The sequence below is a fragment of the Delphinapterus leucas genome, chromosome 21 (assembly GCF_059928025.1).
Source record: "Delphinapterus leucas isolate spDelLeu-1000000601 "Yukka" chromosome 21, BTC_Dleu_Yukka2, whole genome shotgun sequence".
Classification (NCBI taxonomy): Eukaryota; Metazoa; Chordata; class Mammalia; order Artiodactyla; family Monodontidae; genus Delphinapterus; species Delphinapterus leucas.
This window is the reverse complement of record NC_143149.1, coordinates 29,520,039-29,541,945: the sequence shown is the minus strand read 5'-3', so window position 1 is coordinate 29,541,945 and position 21,907 is coordinate 29,520,039. Positions and strand designations below refer to the sequence as shown.

Genomic DNA, 21,907 nt, shown 5'->3' with positions numbered 1-21,907 from the left:
TAGACTATGAATACTACCTTTCAAAGTCAAGTTATACTAATGACCCAAATATTCCAATTAGAATATCATAAGGTTTATCACAGTATGAATTACAAAAATGGTTGAAGCTTCTGTTATTCATTTAAACTGTATTATCTTCATGGTCATATATTTATGGTTCCCTTTAAATTTAGAATGGTTATAAACAGGACCATCACGTCATAAAACAATTGTATAAGACTTGAGGGCTTATTCACTCAAGAATTATTAGTTAAGAATATAAACCTATTAGCCTAAGGAATTTACTAGCACTTTAGGTCTAAGCTGGGAAGCTTGACTACCTTGCCACCTGTCTTTATCTCTCCAAATCTTATTATGCAGCTAAGACAACAGACTAAAGACAACACTTTATCTCAACTCACAGGAGCACTAACAGTCCCCTTACATGATCTAATATGACATGCTTTGCGAACCTACCACACTGTACAATGCTTCGGAAGCGGAGATCACAGGCTGGTCCGATCCCGTGGACTACAAAAACCAAGTGATCTATCTGTAAAGGTTCCCCTACACGTGAAATTACAAAGAAAAATTACTCTATATAACGAGTCATGTATTCTAAAATCAAACATTCACAATGCGTAGACAATAGAAATGGGCAAATTAAAATATGAGCAGATATTTTAAAAGACACAGATAGCCCCATATTTAACTACTTAGTAAAAACATAGTGATGTTACTTTGTTTCTTATTTATCTTGTAATAAGTCAGTGAAAAAATTGTTCAAGTTTTTTAAACTTTTTATTTTGAAATAACTGCAATCTTATTGAAAACTTGAAAGAACAGTACAGAAACTCTCATGTACTTTTTATACAGATTCAACACTAACATTTACTACATTTGCTTTATTTCTCTATGTGTATGTGTATTCACACACATTTATTTTTCTGAACCATTTGGGAGCAGGCTGCATACATTATCAGATGGCACATATCACATCTCTTTAACCCTTTAATATTTTATTATGTATTTCCTAAGAATATGCTCTTATTTAACCACAGGGCAGTTACCAAATTCAAGTAATTTAATATTGACAGGATACTTTTACCTAATATCCTATGTTTATCAGTTGTACCAATAAAGTCTGATATGTACTTGAAGCCTGAAATTTTAAACTCATCTTTTCAAATTACAGTAAGTCTACGGCTTTGTCCAAGAGACAAGCCATCTCCTCTGAAAGATGAAAGGAATTTTATAATCCAGTTAAATATATTATAAAACCAACCATAAATGACCCTAGCTAGAGAGCAATGGATAACCATCAAGGTCCCTGAAAAAGAGTTTTCCCTGGTTGAAAACCTCCTGAAAACCTTCAGGAGTTACCAGGAATAAATTAATAATCAAGCAGGTGGAATCACACTTCTTAGAATTAGGACTAAATCAGTTCATTTGTACTTAGTGACCTCCTGATTAGTACTGTCAAATTTTATCCACCCCACCATATATACTTAGCAACTTTAAAAGAGATTTTTGTACCTATTAAGATTCTTAGCAGATGAAGTAATGCTAATCTTAATTAGAATAAGCCCATTTGATTAAAGACCATTTTTAAGCCTTGACATAATCTAAAGCCATAGAGAAAGACCATGATTTAAGTCATAAACAAATAAGTATATCAGAAGATAAGAAAAAAAATGAATGATTAACATTACCACAATGAATGTCAACAGAGATGTTCTCAACCCCTCTCTTCACTGTTCGAGGTCGGCCCTGCTCAGTGGGTGTTGAACCCCATTCATCAGACCCCGCGACTGGCTGGTAATGTACCATAAGCTTAAATAAAAAAGATCAGAGCAATAAACGTACTCTACATTAAAGACACTTCTATTTATACATTCTGAGGGGTAGGAACGGGTCTTTTAAAACATAACACATAGTCAAATCTCAACTGGAGTTTTGACATGCAACTCCTACAGCTTGAAATGAGAATCCTGAAAATACATTAGGCTAATGTTGTACACTTTAAATATCTTACTATTTTGTCAATTATACCTCAGTAAAGCTAAAAAAAAAAAAAGAAGGAAAATGAAAATTCATCAGGCTAACAGATCTTTCAACCATACCCTACACATGGAAGATGTGCCCACATAACGTGTCAGTGATTTTCTAAATCTACAGTGACATAATTTTCCCTAAGAAAATTTTTGTGTAAGAGTTGAACAAGGAAATGATGGTAAGAGCCACAGCTTCAAGTTTCATAACTGTGAATGCAATATAAAAATGTCCAAAGCTTATCTTACGTAGAATCCCCAGAAAAAGAAACCAATTAAGTTCTTACTAATGCAATTAACCTTTAATCCCAATGTTAAAGAAGGGCATTAATTTGCTAACCTTTGGATTGTGCAATATAATAACTTCTCTGTTGGGAGACTCCAGTTTCTTCTTCCATTCATCCAGAGTTACAGCAAGCATGTAAGTTTCCTTAAAAGAAAACACGTTTCATTAGATTTCTGTAATGGTTTTTCTATTAAAACTGAACTTTTTAACAAGAATACTGCTAGATAAACAATTACAATAAGAGTATCTTACTCTAATTTATCAAATTTATTTTAATTCTCTTAAAATGAGAACAGGTACTAGTATAGAACAAAGAAAAAATAATCACTTCTACTTCTATCATCTAGACTGGAGATAATCGCTGTACACATTTTGATATATTTCTTTCAGTAATGTTAACGCATGTATATTATCCATAAAATGAGGATTACATTACATATAAAGTTCTTTCTCTTGATTTGTCAAATTTATTTTAAAATTCTTTTAAAATTATGATAATAGTACAGGACAAAGGAAAAAAATCAGTCCCAATTCCATCATCAAGACTAGAAATAATCATTGTTCACATTTTGATATATTTCGTTCAATAATATTAATATCCTACTCCAATTTAAAGCAAATTTCAGAATATTTTCAGAGCAAGAAAAATAAAAGGCAAAAAAGACCAATCCTGTGGTCACATTTTAAATATTCACAAAGATCACCATTAGAGAAAAAAAATTTTAATTTAAATACATAATAGTTTCCATAGTATTTCAAAATTTGAAAATAAAACTACTTTATCCTGAAACTAACTTGCAAAAAGAAACGCTATGAACTGTGATGCAAATAGAACGAAACTCTCTCTGTAAATTCACAGAATAAGTCACAAGAGGAAGAAAAGATTATGAAATAAGAGAACACAATGAAGAAAATGAGTAAAAGGGTCACAGGAATACCTCTAACACTTGGCTGAAGCTCTCCGAGTATGGAACATACTTATTATCTTTGTCTCCCTTGTAAAACCAGGTACAGCGCCTCACTTCCGATGCTAGCTCATCCCAGTATACGGCGTACCGCATCCTCTCCCCCAAATGAACATCGTATCTGCCCCCATCAGTGGGCACAACTCTCCTATCACAGTCTTTTCCTATCAAGGAGTGGAAACGGGAAATGAAGTACATAGTATAGCAAAATAAAGCTCCCAAAATACAACTCTGAGTTATGTTCTCAATAATGTTATAAAACACACGAATGATCTGTTTCTTCTTGGCTAAACTACTTTATAAACCATCAAAATCATTCTTGGTTTTAATGAAACATGAAAAAAGTAATACCCAATGCTGTTTTGTTCTTTTTCTAAGGAGAGATAGGAGTGTCCCTTAAAAAAAAAATGTATACAAGAAAGCTTTTCTGAATTTTTTGTTTAAGGGACCAAAAGATAAATTAATGACCATCATGATGATAAAGTAGTAACCGGCATCATTCTTGTTTCCATAAAAGAAGAAAAAACAAGAGAAAAATGAAAGAATTCATTCTTTTGCAATGTGACACTGCCCGCACCACACTCTTCATAAACAGAAACTGAAACATAAGAAACATTATTGGTTAACTATGCAGGAATTACAATAGGTACTGTTTTCAAGATACAGACCAAATTCTTGAGTATTATAAATTGGCTGGATAGTAATGCAGAACTTCTATATAAAAATGCTATAGGATGTTATAAAGCAGAAACTAACACATCATTGTAAAGCAATTATGCTCCAATAAAGATGTTAAAAAGAAAAGATTATTAAGTAAAATTTGGAAAGTATAAAAAATGTAAAGCAAAAAAAATGCTATGAGACAACTAGAAAAAGATCTAAAATTTACTTCTAATAGCACTCACTATAAGGACTTTTATATTATAGTTTTAGAGAAATGACAGTAAGTCCTTGGCTATTACAAGTCATAGCTTTCACCCTACCAGAGCCGTATGCCTCTTCCAGCTGCTGTGAATCCTGAGAGTTGAAAGGAATCCATGTCTCCTTAGAATCTATTATCTTACAATAAAACCAATGAGGAGAAACGGGTTCGTACAAACTGCCAACATCCATGTCTATTAGCTCAAAGGAACTACATGAGTTTGGTGACGGGGATGGATCTGACTGGGACAATTGTTCCTCGTGTGATTCCACTGATGACATTTCTTTCTCTAAAAGACAAAAGAAAACTATCAGTAAAATTTCCTTCTATTAACAGTGTAATTGTTCACACACAAAACTGGTCATTTTTAAGGAGTCATTTCTGAAAAAAAACTAAGGGGGCTACATAATTTAAAACAGAAATAACATAAATTAACAGCTTTTTTTGGTTTTGTTTTTGGGGTTTTTTTTTTTTTTTTTGGAGTAAGGAGGCCTTAAACAAAACGCTTCTTATAGTTAGACCAACCACTTTGCACTGATCTTCCAATCCTCTCAGAAAACTGCATGGTTTTAATTAAACAAAACTGGAATCACAAGAAACACATGGTCGAAATCTTGACTGCAAAAAAAATTTTACCCCAATTTCCAATTTAAGTCTGGTCCCAAGGCAAAAACGCGTACTCCGTCTTAATAACGCCTGGTTTTAGGCTCCAGGCCCTTGTCATTACACATTTACATGACTACTGGAATCACACTATTGAAAATAAAACTATTCACTTAAGAACCAGTCACTTTTTATCAATGCTTGAAGGGTGCTTAAGTAGAGACTATGGTACAAATTCTGAAAACGCGAACCCTCGCTTGGGGCCACTGTGCGCACGCGCGCACCCACTCGCACCATCCAGGTCTCAGACGAAAAGTAACAAGTGACCTCAAAAGCCTCCTTCCCTCAAGGAAGACCGTGACCTGTGTGTTTCCGCCCCTTTAACACTCGCAGAGACTAACACAGTAGACGTCGAAAGTAAGCCCAGGCTGCTTGGAGGGGCGCGGGCAAGACCATCGCTATCTCAGCACCGAGCGCAGCGGGACCGCAAACACCCGGCCTCCCTCGAAGCGGACGCTCTCCAGCTTCCGCCACTTTATCTTTTTTCCCAGCACGAATTTACCTCCGCCACTTTGTGTGTCCCTTCTCCCCACGACCCCGGGCCTCCTGCAGCCCAGGTCTGGGACCTCAGGGTTCGCGGACGCCTCTCCCCGTCCCGCGTCCAGCCCCGCAGAGAGGAGCGGAGCGTGGATGAAAACAAGGTAATTTCCCGGTGCCTTCGGGCACGGTCGATGCAAAAGGGGCCCTGGCCGCGTCCCTGTAACCGAGGTCACCCCCACCCCGCCAGGGCTGGTCCTCCCAGCCCCCCTTCACTGCCTCGGGCATCGCGTCCTCCTTTGCCCCTGGCATCTCCATCCCGCAGTGCCTCCCACCCGCACGCCGGTCGGAGCCCTGGGCCCGGCCGCCGCCCCCAACGCGCCCCGGCAGACTCACCTTGCAGCCCCGCAGCCTTTCAAGCTCTCCTGCCTTCGCTGAGTGGGCTACGACATATCCCCAGCGGAGGCCTTCCCCGCGAGCCCAGGAGGGGCGGAGCGGAGCAGAGCAGGGCGGAGCTTGCGGCCCTAACGGGCTCGCGCCCAAAACAGGGCTCCGCCGCGCTCCCAGCGGGCGAGCAGCGGGCCAGGCTGCCAAGAGCAAAGGTGAGGTGACGGGGACCGCTGCGTGGAGGAAACGGGTGGGGCGTGGAGGCCCGCAGGGGCGCTGGCGGGAAGTGTCGCGAGAGGTGGAGGGAATCGCGCGAGATGTGCTCCTCCGAGCGGGCTGGAGGTCGGAGCGCTGGGCACGCGGGTGTTGCCGGCGGCGCGCCCCCCGCGCGCGGGGTCTGGGTGCAAGGCCTCAGGTATTTAGAAGGCAGGGATGAGGAATGAGACGTTATAGATGTGGAGCGTTTCAAATTGCAGTGAAAGCAAGGTTCTTCAAGATGACCCAGCCTCCTCACTTAATAGATGGGAAAACAGACCTCTGACCCGGTGGTACCCTGGCTAACCCTGCTCATGGGCCGGGATGGTGCAGGGACGCCGGGATGCCATGACCTTAGTGAGAAGTAGGACAGGGCGCTGGCGGTAGTTGCGCCTACCCAGACCTCCACTTCTGGGTGCTGAGAACAGATACCATTGGCATTTGCAAGGGAACAAAAGATTGTCTCTGGGTCTTTGCCCCTCTCCTTTGCGTTTACTGGGATTTAGAAGCTGCCAAAAAGATATCTTTAAAAGATGTAGAGCTGAGCCTGGCAGGATTCGAAAGCCGCAAGAGGGTTGGAGATGAGATATTTTTGTCCAGCAAGATGACATAACAGAGGTCAAGAGGTTAAAAGAATTTCCCAAGTAGTAGCCCTGCCAGCTCTCCTATTTAGTTTTCTGGAAGACTTCAATTCCTTCGGGCATGCAATAAAATACTTTCCTATTTTCTAACTAGATTATAGGGCAAGGGTTCAGGGAATGTTTTTCAGTCTTGTTATTTCTTCAAAAGCTGAGAAAAAGGAAACTAAAAGGGGTTTTTTAATAACAGATTAATTCTCTTACAGTTTAAGAGCCACACACAATTATCCACAAGTTTACTTATACCTTCTCCTCAAATTTATAACACCTGAACAGCTTCTGTTCTTTGCAGATGAAATGCAGCAGGACCCTACGGTCCCTGCCCCTCACCCCGTGTCCTCAGCCCGCCTTTTGTCTGTGGAAAAACTTTAGCCAAAGAATAAGTTTAATCAGAGAAGTGAGAAAATGCAGAAACAAAGGAAAACAGTCAAAGGAGACCAAATAATAGTTTAGTCATTAAGCATAGTCAAGGACCTTCAGTCCCTCCTCAAGGGCTATAGATAATATTCTGAGCCGTATCCTGTGAGCTGTCTTACAGATACTGAAATCCCCACCAGGTGGAAGAAGTTAACTACATGATGACCAGACTGTAGCCATGACATAAGCTGCCACAATTCCAAGAACTGGCCTCAAAGAAATGGAAACCCTGGAACTAAAGATTAAATGTTCTTAAAACAACCAAGATGATGCTGATCAGACCACCGCATTACTGGTTTCACGATGACTGTCCGAACTGACTGTGCTGTTCTGCTCCTGCCTGTGCAACCCTGAAACTCCCCTTTAAAAGCCCCTGTCCCGAGAGCAGTCGGGAGTTGGTTCTTGGACAGGAGTCCACCCTCTCCCCCAGTTGCCAGCCTCCAAAATAAAGCAAGCTTTCCTTTCCTACCAACACTCATCTCTCGAGAATTGGCTTTCCAGAGGCAAGCAGCTGGACCTGGGTTCGGTGACACAGAGAGGATGAAGAAAGCCAGGACTGTGCCCCAGCCTCTAGGATCCTGTCAGATGACTAGCTAATATAACTAATACCAGTAGCTAGCTTTTAAACTCTATGTTGTAGGTAACAACTGTAAGCATTTGACAAGTATAATCCCATTTAATTCTCACAGCAACCTGGTGAAGTAGGTTATCCCTATTTGCAGAGGTAGAATGACTCACATACTACCAGCAAGTGATGGAGCCAATATAAACACAAGGTCTGTCTTCAGAGCCTGCACCTAAGTAACTTACCTAAAATCGCAGTTAAGTGATAGAACCGGAACTTGAATTTAGGCCTTCTTTCTCCAAATCCCTGTTGCAGCCTCTATACCAGCTGTTCTCAATTTTCTTTTTTTGTCTCAGGACCCTTTATACTTTTAATTATTGAGAACTCTATAAAGAGTGTTTATGTAGATTGTATCTACCACTATTTACTGTACTAGATGTTAAAACCGAGAAATTTAAACATTTAATTCATTTAAAAATAAGAAAATCCATTTTATGTAAATATTTTTACAGAAAAATAACTAGTTTCCAAAATAATTGTTTAAAAACCAGAGAAAAGGATGACATTGCTTTACATTTTTGTAAATTTCTTTAATGTCTGGCTTGATAGAAAACCACTGGATTCTCGTATCTGCCTCTGCATTCAACCTGTTACAATTTTAGTTTTGGTTGAAGTATATAAGGAAAATCCAGCCTCACTCCACTGTGTAGTTGAAGAAAGAAGGAATCTTTTTTTTTTTTTTTTTTTTTTGTGGTACGCGGGCCTCTCACTGTTGTGGCCTCTCCCATTGCGGAGCACAGGCTCCGGACGCGCAGGCTCAGCGGCCATGGCTCACTGGGCCCAGCCGCTCCGCGGCATGTGGGATCTTCCCGGACCAGGGCACGAACCCGTGTCCCCTGCATCGCCAGGCGGACTCTCAACCACTGCGCCACCAGGGAAGCCCAAGAAGGAATCTTTTAATGGCCTTTTCAGATAATTGTGGAGTATTCTTTTTACTACTACAATAAAATTCAACAAATGGTAGGTTCTTAAAAGTTAGTTGCAATGTGGAATCTGAAAACATATTAGTGAATTTTTGTACTCTGATACTTTAAAACCCATTGGTCTTGGGCTTCCCTGGCAGTCTGGTGGTTAAGACTCTGCGCTTCTGCTGCAGGGCACGTGGGTTCAATCCCTGGTCGGGGAAGTTCCACATGCCGCAAGGTGCGGCAAAAAAACAAAAAATCCCCACCATTGGTCTATCTTGCACTTTGAATAGATCTTTTACCCATGCATGACTGATGACATCATGCATTGGTCATTTGTAAAATTCCAGTTCACTGAGCTATGCAGCCTTTCAAATGTTAACGTATTTCACTATTTTTTTAATTACCACCAATCTAATTAGAAGTCTTTTAAGTATTGGGAAGCTGTCAAGCTCATAGCAGATAAAAGTCTTCCAAAATCCTTTTTCCTGTAAAGGTCTAATTTCATTATTGGCAACAAATACTGTCAGTTGTTTTCCTTGAAGTAACAATCTCACTTTTTCTAGAAAAGTTCTGCCAAATACCTAAATCTCCATAGCCACAGTTTGTCTGTCGTTTGTACTTTCAACTAAAAATGATGTTCCATGAAAAAAAGAGTAGCTAGTTCAGTTACCAAGTCAAATAATGTCACGTGCTTTTTCCTCAAGTGACCAGCTGCAATATATTGGTCATTCAGATGAATGTATATATTAATTCACAATTCCTAGCTCACAGCTCCCAAAACCCTTGGACTTTCCTGAGCTATAAAAGCAGCGAGATAATATTTGGTCTCTTGTCCTCAGGTCCTGGAAACGCTTCAGAGAAAGTGACTTTTGGATCCCACAGAAGGAGGGTGGCTGCTTGCCAGGAGAGCCAACCATGTGATTAGAGGGTGGGACCTTTCAGTCCCAACGCCCAACCTCTGGGGAGGGCAGAGTGGCTGGAGGTTGAATCCGTTGCCAATGGCCAGTGACTGAGTCATGCCTTTGTAATGAAGCCTCACTAAAAATCCAAAGGACAAGGTTCAGAGAGCTTCCAGGTTGGGGAACATGTGAGGATTGGGGAGAGTGATGCACCTGGAGAGGGAATGGAAGGTCTGCCCCCTCTCCCCAGGCCATGCCCTATGTATCTCTATCATTCATCTTGGCTGTGGTTTTATATCCTTTTATAATAAACTGGTAATCTAGTAAATAAATGGGTTTTCCTGAGTTCTGTGAGCCGTGCTAGCAAGTTAACTGAAGCCAAGGAGGAAGTCATGGGAACGTCTGGCCTATAAGAATTGCTTGTTGGTGTGTGGAGGCCTCTACACACACACTGGAATTGGGTCCAGGAACGCTTTTCCCCAGTGTACTTCAGCCCGCAGAATTGTTTCCTGCGTACTAATCATTTTGTCACACAGAATGTGAAAAATGTGTGAACTCAAGGGTTACGAGTTAATAAAATTAATAATTTTTACTCTTCATGAAGTATATTTTTAAGTGAAACTGGCACTGTTTTTATTACAAATTCATGGCAGTGGACAATACGGTAACTGGTAGAACATGGTTTCCACTGCCTTAATTCCTGGTAAGGCGCCAGCAATTTTACCCACCATTGCTTTTCCATCAACAGTGCAAATGTCAACAGCATAGCAAAAAAGGCAAATCATGTCCTGGTACAATTAAGAAAACTGTTTTGATCTTGTGACCCCTAAAGGGGTCTCTGAGACTCCCAGCCTCCATGGACCACCCTTTGAGAACGACAACAATTAAATGTGCCTAATCTGGGGCTTGGAATACAAAAGCAATGAATAACACAATACCTACCCTGAAGGAGTTCACAGTCTCAATAGGAAACATAGGCAGGTAAACAAATAAATATATCTTGTTGAACACAGATGTAGAGAGCAAATGTATGGACACCAAGGGGGAACGGGAGGTGGGGTGGGATGAACTGGGAGACTGGGATTGACACATATACACTACTATGTATAAAACAGACAACTAATGAAAACCTACAGTACAGCCCAGAGAACTCTACTTGGTGCTCTGTGGTGACCTAAAAGGGAAGGAAATCCAAAAAAGAAGAGATATATGTAAAAAAAAAAAAAAAAAAAGAAAAAGAAAAGCACAGGAATATGAACATTTCTTCATATTCCCATGACAATAAATACTCTGGGTTCAAACCTCAAAAAAAAAAAGAAATGTATCGCGTTGACTGCTACAACAGAGGCCAGATACACCAATAGTTACAAAAGAGGGAGTAATCTCATGTCCAGGCATACCTCCAGAAATTCCCATTCAGTAGGTCTTCGGTGGGATTCAGGAATCTGCATTCTAAACAAGCCCTCTTGGTGATTTGGATGCAGACAGCATGAGATCCACACTCTGAGAAACACTGCCTTAAGAAGTATAAATTCTAGGTTTCCAAGAAGGCCCAGCAGGTAGGTAGTTTCAGAAAGAGAGAATATCTGATGATATCTCTCAAAAAACCACCAGTTGGGCTTCCCTGGTGGCACAGTGGTTAAGAATCCGCCTGCCAATGCAGGGGACACGGGTTCAAGCCCTGGTCCGGGAAGATCCCACATGCCACGGAGCAACTAAGCCCGTGCGCCACAACTACTGAGCCTGTACTCTAGAGCCTGTGAGCCACAACTACTGAAGCCCGCGCGCCTACAGCCCGTGCTCCGCAACAAGAGAAGCCACCGCAATGAGAAGCCCACACACCGCGATGAAGAGTAGCCCTCGCTCGCCGCAACTAGAGAAAGCCCGTGCACAGCAATGAAGACCCAACACAGCCAAAAATAAATTAATTTTTTTTAAAAAAGAAAGAAACCACCAGTTAATTTCACTGGCTATTGCTGTTGCAATCAAATCTTTTACCAGAAAAAGGCTTAAAAGGTAAAATCTGAAACAAAGTCTATTTTTTCCCTTTCAATGCTCCAGCACAGGAGACAACAAACTTTCTTCTGTAAAGGGCCAGATAGATATTTTAGGCTGTGTGGGCTGTAAGGTTTCTGTGGCATCTAATCAGTTTTGCTGTAGCACAAAAGCAGCCAGAGACAGTATGTAAACCACTGGGTGTGGCTGTGTCCCAATAAAACTTTATTTACAAAAACAGGCAGTGGGTTAAATTTGGTCCCTGGTGGTAGTTTGCTGACTCCATGCTCCAGTGCAAAAGATAATGCTAATGGCCAGTAAGCTGCCTAAAGAGCAAAAGCAACAGTGTAAGGGTCATGAAACAACTGGATTTCACATCTAAAGTCGGAATAATTGTTAGGCATCAAAAGGTATTGCGTTGAGTGCCTATCAAGGCATTAGGTGCTACGAGGATACATAGTTTTTGGAGACAGAAGTTCTCAACCCCTGGTGGACACGTCGGCATCAAAAGCTGAGAAAACTCCGCAGTTGTTTCTGATGATCTGACAATAAAATAACAAGGCCAGGCTGTGACAGTGATTCTCAAACTCTAATGAATAGAAGGGTATGCTAAGTAGATTCTTTAAATTTCAGGTCCAAACCCAAGATAGTTAATCAGAGGGGTCATGAATCTACATTTTAAACAAGAATATACAGGCTGCTGCTGTGCGGCAAGTACCGCTCACTGACTTTGTTTATAGAAGAATGTTAGAACTAGAGGAACCATAGAGACATCAGTGTGACGTTCTCTTCCAGCCCAAAGTTGGTGATTTTTATAAGTCCATAAACCATTCATAAAAATGCATTTTATTACTTTATAGCCACAACTGAATAGTTCCTGCCCTCAAGCTGAATAATCTTAGGTTTTTTTTTCCCCACTTTGAGGAAAGTGATTTGCCTCTCACTTCAATGAAGACTGTTTTGAGCTGATAACTTCAGTTGAAGCTGTGCAGCAAGGTGGCTCCTTGGGCCCCTGGAGGTTTCCATCAAGCCAAGGTTTCCTCTTGGCTAGGGTTGTCGAATTGAGCATATGTAAATGTAGCAAATGCAAAAGTTAAATACAACACTTTTAGGAAACAATAAGAGAAAATCTTCAGGAACTGGGGGTAGGCAATGAGTTCTTAGAGACTTGACACCAAAAGTTCTCAGAAGGAAAAACTGATAAATAGGATTGCATCAAAATTAAAAACTTTTGCTCTGTGAAAAACTCTGTTAAGAGGATGAAAAGACAAGCGACAGACTGGGATAAAATACTTGCAAAGCACCAATCTGACAAAAGACCAGTATCTAGAAAACACATAGAATTCTTAAAACTCAGCAGTGAAAAGACAAACAATGGAACCCAAATTTATTTTCAATATCATTCTTCAATAAGAGGGACCAGGGCTTCTTGGAGGAGCAAATGTTTCTAGCACTGGAACAGGAAAATATGCAGGATGAGCCTGAAGAATCATGTAGCGCCAGAAAGTGAGGAGGGCTCCAAAAAAAAAAAGCCCCCCACAATCATGGGGGTATGTCAGAAGGACACAACTGAAAGAGCTCCCAATGGCCAAAGCAAGACATTCTGAGCAACAAAATAAATAAGGTAGCATTAGATCACAACACAAAGTATAAAATAAATAAATATGAAAATAAATAAATAAATATCTATGGGTCCACACGGATATAAATGACTGATTAAACAAACAAATAAATAAATGGGAGAGAATGACCAAATCTACCTTGCAGGTAAATTCTAAAGAATTAACGTAGATAAACACCCTCAATGACATGGAGGATAACTCCCCATCCCCTAAGTGTGGAGCTGCAAATGGGGACTTCCGAAGAATACAGTAAGAAAAGGGGGAAAAAAGAAACAGTAACTGTGTAGTGGAGAAACCTGACAGACTCTACCTCAGCCAGGTGATGAAGGTTAACATCAACAGTATGAGCTATGTAGATAGTAAATACATTTGATATATGGTAAGAAAGGGCACTTACCTCTGTGGTCTTCCTCCCCCAAATCCAAGCCCAAGTGTAATTATGAGAAAAGCACCAGACAAATCCCAGTTGAGGGGCATTCTACAAAATATCTGACCTGTACTCCTCAAGACTAGCAAAGTCATCAGAAACAAGGAAAGTCATGGGCGTTCCCTGGTGGCCTAGTGGTTAGGATTCCAGGCTTTCACTGCCACGGCCCGGATCCAATCCCTGGTCGGGGAACTGAGATCCCACAAGCCATGCAGCGTGGCCAAAAAAAAAAAAAAAAAACCAAAAAACAAACAAGGAAAGTCTGAGAAACCGGCACAGCCAAGAGGTTCCTAAGGAGATATGATGACTAAATGTAATACGGTATCCCGAATGGCATCCTGGAAGAGGAAAACGGTGTTAGGTAAAACCAAAGGAAATCTGGATAAAGTATGGACTTTAGTCAACAAGAATGTATCAGTACTGATCCATTAATTGTGACAAACGTACAACACTGATTTAAGGTGTTCATAACAGGGTGTGGGGTATATGGGAACTCTGTAGTATCATCACAATTTTTCTGTACATCTAAAGTACTCTACAATAAGAAGTCTATTAAAATAAACCCAGTTAGCAAGTGGGCAAAAGACACACACAGACATTTTACAGAAGAGAATACACAGATGGCAAATAAGCACATGAAAAGATGTTCAACATCATTAACCATTAACGAAATGCAAATTAAAGCACAATGAGATATCACTACCTACCTACCCATCAGAATGGTTAAAATAAAAAGTGACACCACCAAATACTGGCAAGAATGCAGAGAGACTCATACATTGCTGGTGGGAATGTAAAATGGTACAGCCACTCTAGAATAGTTTGGTAGTTTCCAAAAAATTAAACATGCAACTTTCATATGACCCAGAACTACACTCCTGGGCATTTATCCCAAAGAAATGAAAACTATGTCCACACAAAAACCTGTACATGAATGTACATAGCAGCTTTATTCATAATAGCCCAAACTGGAAACAACCCATACATCCTTCAAGAGGTGAATGGTTGAACAAACTGTGGTACATCCATATCATAGACTACTACTTAGCAATAAAAAAGAACTACAGATACAGGAAACAACTTGGATGAATGTCAAGAGAGTTATGCTGAATGGAAAAAAAAAAAAAATCTCTAATGGTTACATACTATACAATACTATTTATACAGCATTCTCAAAAGGACAAAATTTAGAAATGGAGAACAGATTAGTGGTTGCCAGGGGTTTAGCATGGTGGGAAAGGAGAAGCAGGTGTGGCTGTGAAAGGTCAACAGGAGGAAGAGTCATGGTGATGGGACTGTTCTGTATCTTGACCATATCAATGTCGATATCCTGGCGGTGACATCACAGTAAAGTTTTACAAGATGTTACCATTGAGGGAAACTGGGTAAAGGGTACAGGAAAGCTCTGAATTATTTCATAAAACTGCATGTGAATTTACAATTATCTCAAAATAAAAACTTTAATGAAAAAAATACAATATAGGGAATTCCCTGGCAATCCAGTGGTTAGGATTCCGCACTCTCACTGCTGAGGGCTGGGTTCAATCCCTTGTCAGGGAACTAAAATCCCACCAGCCATGTGGCATGGCCAAATAAATAAATAAATAAATAACGCGATACAGTTGGTACTCCTATCGATGGGTTCCACATTCACGGACTCAACCAACTATGGACTGTATTTGGAAAGAAAAAAAATTCAGGAAAGTTCCAAAAACTTGAATTTGCTGCATACCCGGCAACTATTTACATAGTATCTACATTGTATTTACACCTATTTACACAGCATTTACATTGTATTAGGTATTATAACTAGTCTAGAGATGACTTAAAGTATATGGGAGGATATGCATGGGTTTTATGCAATACTACAACATTTTATATAAGGGACTTGAGCATCCATGGATTTTGGTATCCACGGCGGGGTCCTAGAACCAATCCCACGGATACTGAGGGATGACTGTACTCCTAGTTATCTTGGATTTCAGAAAAACAATCATTTTTAGTATAATTATGTCCCATGCCATATGTGGAACACACTGATACTAAAAGGTGACTTGTTGTTTATCTGAAATTCAAATGTAACTGAGGGTCCTATATTTTATCTGGCAATACTACCCTTGGCATTAGCTTACCAGGATAAGGTATATATTGCAAAATAAAAGAACATTTAAAAGTTGGCTACAGGGCTTCCCTGGTGGCGCAGTGGTTGAGAGTCCGCCTGCTGATGCAAGGGACACGGGTTCGTGCCCCAGTCTGGGAAGATTCCACATGCCGCGGAGCAGCTGGGCCCTTGAGCCATGGCCATTGAGCCTGCGCGTCCAGAGCCTGTGCTCCGCAAAGGGAGAGGCCACAACAGTGAGAGGCCCACATACCGCAAAATAAATAAATAAATAAAAAAAGTTGGCTACAGAAAATGTGCCCTGATCTCAGAAACCCCTAAATCCTCCCTTCTCAGCAGCTGGCATCTCCTCTGCCTAACACTTTATTACAACAAATGTGCTACTGCCCACCACTCCTGATGAGAAAAGCCACATAGAATATAAAACCCTCCTATCTTCACAGAGGAGTAAAAATTATCCAGATAATCCTCCCTTCTCAACTTCAACTCAAAATAGCTATTCCCTCCAAGAAAGATTATGAAAAAATAATAATTAAACAGAATAGTCAGGAAGCATTTTCTAGAAGCAATTTGGGGTCTCCAGTATAACAACGCTGTAAAAAACACAATCAAGAAGTAATAGACATCTGAAAAATATCTCTAACATGAAAAAGATGGAGATTGAAAAAGAAAGGAAAACGCAACTTTGTAGGAAATTTATTTGAGAAGAAAAAAAATCAAGAAATTATCATTAATATCCTCAGAGATATAAGATGCTACACCCACAAACAAGAGCAAAATCCCATAGAGAACACAGAGCACAAAAAAATTCCTAGAAACTAAAAATATGATAGATGAAACAAAATTCAGTGCAGTTGGAAGATAAAGGTGAGTAAATCCCCCACAAAGTACAGCAAAAAGGCAAAAAATGAAAGTGAAAAGATAAGTAAATCAAAGAACCAGTCTAAGAGATCTATAACAAACAGCAGGAATTCTAGAAAGATGTAACAGAGATTAGGGTAGCAGAGGAGGAAAAGAAACAAACAAACAAAACTCAAGAAAATGTTATAGGGCTTAAGGGCAGGAGTTTCCAGAACGAAATGTGCCCAGCAAAGTGGACAAAAACAGACCCACACCAACACTGTACTGTAGAGGGGACAAAAATATCCTACAAGCTTCCAGGAAGAAACACTACGTTTTAAACAAAGGATCATGAAAACACATTTTTAAATATGCCAGATGGAAAAAAATTACTTCCTATGCACCCTTTTCCAGGAAGCTACTGGGGAACATGCTCTACCAAAATGAGGGAATAAACAGAAAGAGAAAGACACAGGCTATGGAAAAAAGGAATCCAACAGAAGGGGTGGAGAGAATCCCCAGGATGAACAGAAGACACCAGAATGAAAGTATGCACCAGGAACGTACAAGTGCTGCAGTCAGAGGGCTCCAGGAACGTGTCTTCACGAGCCTAAAATTGATAAAATATGTCTGAGCACCTTAAGAGAAGATTTAGACAAATGATGGAGGGTTTGAGGTCAAATCAGTCATAAGCACACAGGCAAACAAAGTAAGTATGACAAATGATTCATTCCGGAGAAAACAAGGAGTTGTTCAGGAAAAGAAAAGTAAGCAGTTTACTGCATGACTGAGCTCTGGGCAGCATTTACATAGTATAATAACGTACAACAGAATTACCATGTAAGTGGATTGAGAAACTGGAGGGATCAGAGCTGGGATGTGTGTATGGTAGAGGCAGAGAGACCTAACCTTCATCCTCTACAACAGAAAATCAGTAGAAATGACCTAAAATTGATAAATCAAAAGGGAGCAATACAACTGTGTTATTTAAAAAATATGGAGATAATTTTTTTTAAAAACTCAATTGAAAGTAGTTACTTTTGTAGAAGGAAAAATGGCAGTGGAACCGAAGAGTGATCCTTTTCATAGAATTGACTTTTTTTTAAGATTTTTTTTTTTTGATGTGGACCATTTTTATAAAGTCTTTACTGAATCTGTTACAATATTGCTTCCGTTTTATGTTTTGGTTTTTTGGCCGCGAGGCACGTGGGATCTTAGCTCCCAGACCCGGGGTCAAACCCACACCCCCTGCATTGGAAGGTGAAGTCTTAACCACTGGACCACCAGGAAGTCCCAGAATTGACTCTTTAAACTGCTAACTTCCATAGAATTATTTGAGTCTTCAAACTCATAACTTTTTTAAAAAGAAAAAAAGATGAAAAACTCCAGTCCTCAAGTATCCATCCCCCCAAAAACTTTTTTTAACGCCAATTTAATCCATATTCTTCAACTTAAAAAAAAAATCTTCCCACCTCTAATGGTATTACATTAACCAACTACAAAACTGTTTTCAAAACCCCATTTTTCAAAGCACTTAAAAGAATTCCCCACCAACAATGTAGAGACCAGCCCATCTTGCTAATACTTCATTGGGACTTAAATTCATCTAAATATTTACATTGGCGTTTATATTTGGAACAATAGTGGCTTATTATAGAGAACATAGCTGTGTTTAACATGCCAGATCTGGATAACTTTATTCAAGATTTTGACAGAAATTATCCCCAAAGTAATATTAAACTTAGACACTTTTTAAAAGTCCAGATGTGAAATACCAAAAAAAAATTGAATTCAGTCAAGAGTCAATACTAAGTCAAAAACTGAATCAGATCCACAAAAAATGAATACTATCTTCCTTCTTATATTCACTGTATTTTCTGGCACAGGTTGCAATTTAGTTTTCCTTTCCTTGACATTGGCATTTGGAATCATTTTAGCATGGTTTACACCTTTAAGTTCTAAGTCTGTACTTACCCTGAATATCTTATTATAATTAAAATTATAAATCCAGAAGCAATAGCCCTCCCTTACAGAAAGAATCCAACTAATACATGTAGAAGGAATAAGAGAAACAAAGTCACATTCGAACACCACAGTAGTAACAAGCAAGATCTGCCAGTGGATACAAAAATGAGTGGGCAAAAGTTTAAGCAGAAACAGGACATTTGCATAGCTCACATTATCTCTAGCAAACATTTAGTCATTACAAAGGAAAACATAGTAAGTTTACAGCAGAGAATCCTAGCAGACGCCACCTCAGGTAGTGGCTAAGGTTAATAACACCAGAAATACATTACCGCATCAGGTGTCAAGATACACTGTCACAGATCGGAGGACGCTATGATGACATGACAACTAAATGCGAGGCAGGATCCTGGATTGGATCCTGAAACAGTGAAAGGACATTAGTGAAAAGACTAGAAAATCCCTACTTTCAAAACTCTCTACTTTAGTTAATAGCATTATATCAAGGCTAATTTCTTAACTTGACAAATGTTCTACAGCTATGTAAGATGTTAATATAAAGGGAAGGTGAGCGAAGAGTATAGAGAAACCGCTGTTTTTGCAACTCTTCAGGAGGTCTAAAATTATCTCAAAACAAAAAAAAACTGTTAAAAAACATACACACACACATATATGTGTGTGTGTGTATAATGTGTGATTTATAGATAAAAAAAATCAAGACCTCAGGGAAACTGGTATCTTGGGCACTCAGTTAAAAAATAGTGTTCTCTCCTGTATTAGTCATTGTCTCACTGGTTTATGTTAACTTAGCTTTAAGGTTCTCCCCCTTCTAAATATTTAGTTTCAAGTACAACTTTTAAATTTTCATAGAAAAGCCTTTTGTAACATTCCTATATTAGGCCAAAAATAAAAATCCTAGAATAAAATTGTCACTATATTATCTCATAAAATCACTCATACCAACCTAAGGCCCGGCCAGTATTTTTACTTTACTTTTTCTTGTCATATAATATGTTTGTATTGGGTTTTTTTAATAAGGAGAGGAGATGGCTGGTGGATTTATTTTCTTGTTAATAGGCCTGGCAGTCAAGAAAAAAAATCACTTGGATATCTTATTAAGAAACAGCAGTTTTTCCAATAACAGATACTGCATACTGGAACTCACTTCAGATGAAAAAAGTAAGTTATCTACCTAAGTCTCTTCTACATGATAGGATAGAGCTACCCGAGCAAATCCAGCTAAGACCCTTTCAATATCCCTTCCTTAAATCTGGCTCTAAAATGACTGTTATTAGTGATGGTAAACATCTTTTTTATAAAATAGGCAATACTGTCTATGCAATTTATTCTAGGGAAACAAAGATAAACATCAAATCTACCTTTAAAAGAAGAACACAATTTCCCACTCTAGCTATGGCTGATTCATTCCCTGAGCATGAATCCTCTTTTACCCTCGTTGTTTCTTACTGTAAACTGAGCAGATACACTGAGCTGGAATCTCCTCATAGGGATCCTGATGGTGAAGCTAATATTTTAGATGGAGAACAGCATTCCCAAATGGTTGTATTTATTACTTTTGCAGTTATTATTTCTACGTGCTGTGGCATTTAATTTTTAATCTGTGTTCATCACACTGCTCCATATGCAAGCAGCTGTAGTAAAAAGATAATTAAGGGGGAAGAAAGGAAATTTTAAAGTGGATCTTCATCCAAATACGATTAAGACAGCAAAAAAGGAAATAGCCCCATTTTCATTCCTATACCCATGCCATTTCCAAATTAACCTTCCAATAGTAACATGAAAAATAGAAGTGGTAAAACTCTAACCTAATGATCTATACAAAAAAGGAGACAATCTACCTCAGGAACTCACTACACAGTGCAATATATTCAAGTGGTGAAAAGATATAAATTCATCCAGAACTGCCACACTATCTGGCTGTCAGTATAGTCTCTTGAGTAATTATATTAAACATATTACTACAAAATGTACCAAGAAGTAGAGAATAACACTATATTTGTGAACTACAAGTAACAAAACAAAACAGAGGTCCAAGAAGGCTAAAGTCCAAGCTATAATTTACACACAAAGTGTATGGTGAAAGCAGTCACAATGTACAAAAATGTGACAAGTAATCCAGATGTTTAAAAAAACAGAGCCTGTTTGTCTCAGACAACATCCAGTCTTATCCGGTAGGTTTCTGATAAGCCTGTTACATAAGGTGGATTTCCCTCCTGCTGATAAGAAGCAGCTTGCAGATACCCATAAATTTCTTAAGGGGTGAGTCTACTTGGCAATACTGATAACTCCATAGCTTCCTATTACATTCATTGGTCTGAAAACTGAAAACAACTCATAACCCAACCGTTCTTCCAAGTCCTTTACCAGTTTTTCAAGTTTTATATCAAAGGAAAGTTGGAATGTATTGCTTCTTCTCCTCAACAGGCATTTCAAAAAGAGGGTAATTAACCAAAATCAAGAGTTCTTTGGTCAAGTTAGTAACAGGCTTCCCCTTTGTTCTAAATCCCTTCATAATCCTTTTTTTTCCAATTTTTCCAGTATGGCCTGGATTTTACAAACAGCCTCTTTCCTGGCCTGCCGGACAGAGTCCTGGCCCCCAGTTTCAACTGAATCCAGTTCCAAAAGTTCCTTGGTTAGCATTTCTTCCAAAAGCCAGTATGCTTTGTCTGTCTTTTTTCCTACGAACTCTTCTACTTCTTGCTCAAGATACTGGACCTTCTCCAGCACATGTATGATTTTTTTAATACTTGGGGGAGCCCCTTCATCTGAAGATAAACACTCTTCAGGAAGATTATGACTCTGACCTTGATTGCTGGGATGCTCGCTGGTGGCATTACCATACAGCTGAGGCTCAGCAGTATATTGGACTTGGGAATCCAAGAGCTCTGAATTATCATTGTTCACTGCTCCCGAGGACTCGTACTGATGGACATGGACACTGCAAGGAAAGTTGTGCCGGTTCATGCCTTGATCTGATTGGCTATAGGGGTATGAGGAATCCTTGGAGTAGGAGAGCAAAGAGGGGAAAAAAGCTGTTTTAATGGGGATCCATCAACGTCAGATTTGTTAGCCCACATCTTTCACCTGACCAGGAAGGTACATGAAAAGACTCCCCACCCATACAAGTGGACGGCCCTCCTTAATCATTTGAGAAGAATACAGCCCTAAAAAGATAAAAGGCAGAGAACTCCTGAGTATAAAGGCTGGAATCTACCCTGAGACAGGTCATCATCGTGAACACCTCATAATCTATCCTTACCACCTCACAATCTGTCCAGTGACTTAATAAATAGGAATTAGATAGTTTTTTCCCCTAAAGAGATAAAACCTGAAGACAAATCTTAAAAAGGAACCTGGCCACAAGCAAATGATGTTCAAGTGTGTGGTTTCATAAAACCATGCAATTTCACATTGGTTTTGTCTTCTGTCAGGAGACTGAGGTAATA

At 39.5% G+C, this 21,907-nt stretch overlaps 2 protein-coding genes and 1 long non-coding RNA gene across 8 annotated transcripts in view; 1 reads left to right on the top strand and 2 right to left on the bottom strand.

Moving 5' to 3' along the window:
* DDHD2 (DDHD domain containing 2) overlaps positions 1–8,511 on the bottom strand; it is a 29,077-nt gene extending 20,566 nt beyond the window's left edge. The window contains exons 1-6 of one of the 2 annotated variants that reach the window (XM_022571209.3): positions 5,740–8,511; positions 4,265–4,492; positions 3,255–3,445; positions 2,371–2,460; positions 1,692–1,812; positions 457–546 (exon numbers count right to left, since the gene is read on the bottom strand). In XM_022571209.3, the coding sequence (XP_022426917.1) occupies positions 457–546; positions 1,692–1,812; positions 2,371–2,460; positions 3,255–3,445; positions 4,265–4,484 (712 nt within the window). In that variant the 5' untranslated portion in view covers positions 4,485–4,492; positions 5,740–8,511. Of the gene's footprint in view, positions 1–456; positions 547–1,691; positions 1,813–2,370; positions 2,461–3,254; positions 3,446–4,264; positions 5,581–5,739 lie in introns of those variants that run through there. The other variant, XM_089903769.1, reaches the window with a different exon arrangement.
* Positions 5,006–10,500, top strand: LOC111173515 (uncharacterized). The gene is made up of 3 exons (XR_002644224.3): positions 5,006–5,223; positions 5,358–5,945; positions 7,181–10,500. It is a non-coding gene; the product is annotated as an uncharacterized LOC111173515 (long non-coding RNA).
* Positions 10,501–14,443: 3,943 nt separating this feature from the next.
* Positions 14,444–21,907, bottom strand: part of BAG4 (BAG cochaperone 4) — a 33,945-nt gene continuing 26,481 nt past the window's right edge. For 3 of the 5 annotated variants that reach the window (XM_089903777.1, XM_089903775.1, XM_089903773.1), the window contains one exon: positions 14,444–21,461. In XM_089903777.1, the coding sequence (XP_089759903.1) occupies positions 20,970–21,461 (492 nt within the window). In that variant the 3' untranslated portion in view covers positions 14,444–20,969. The remainder of the gene's footprint in view (positions 21,462–21,907) is intronic. The other 2 variants (XM_089903774.1, XM_089903776.1) reach the window with 2 other exon arrangements.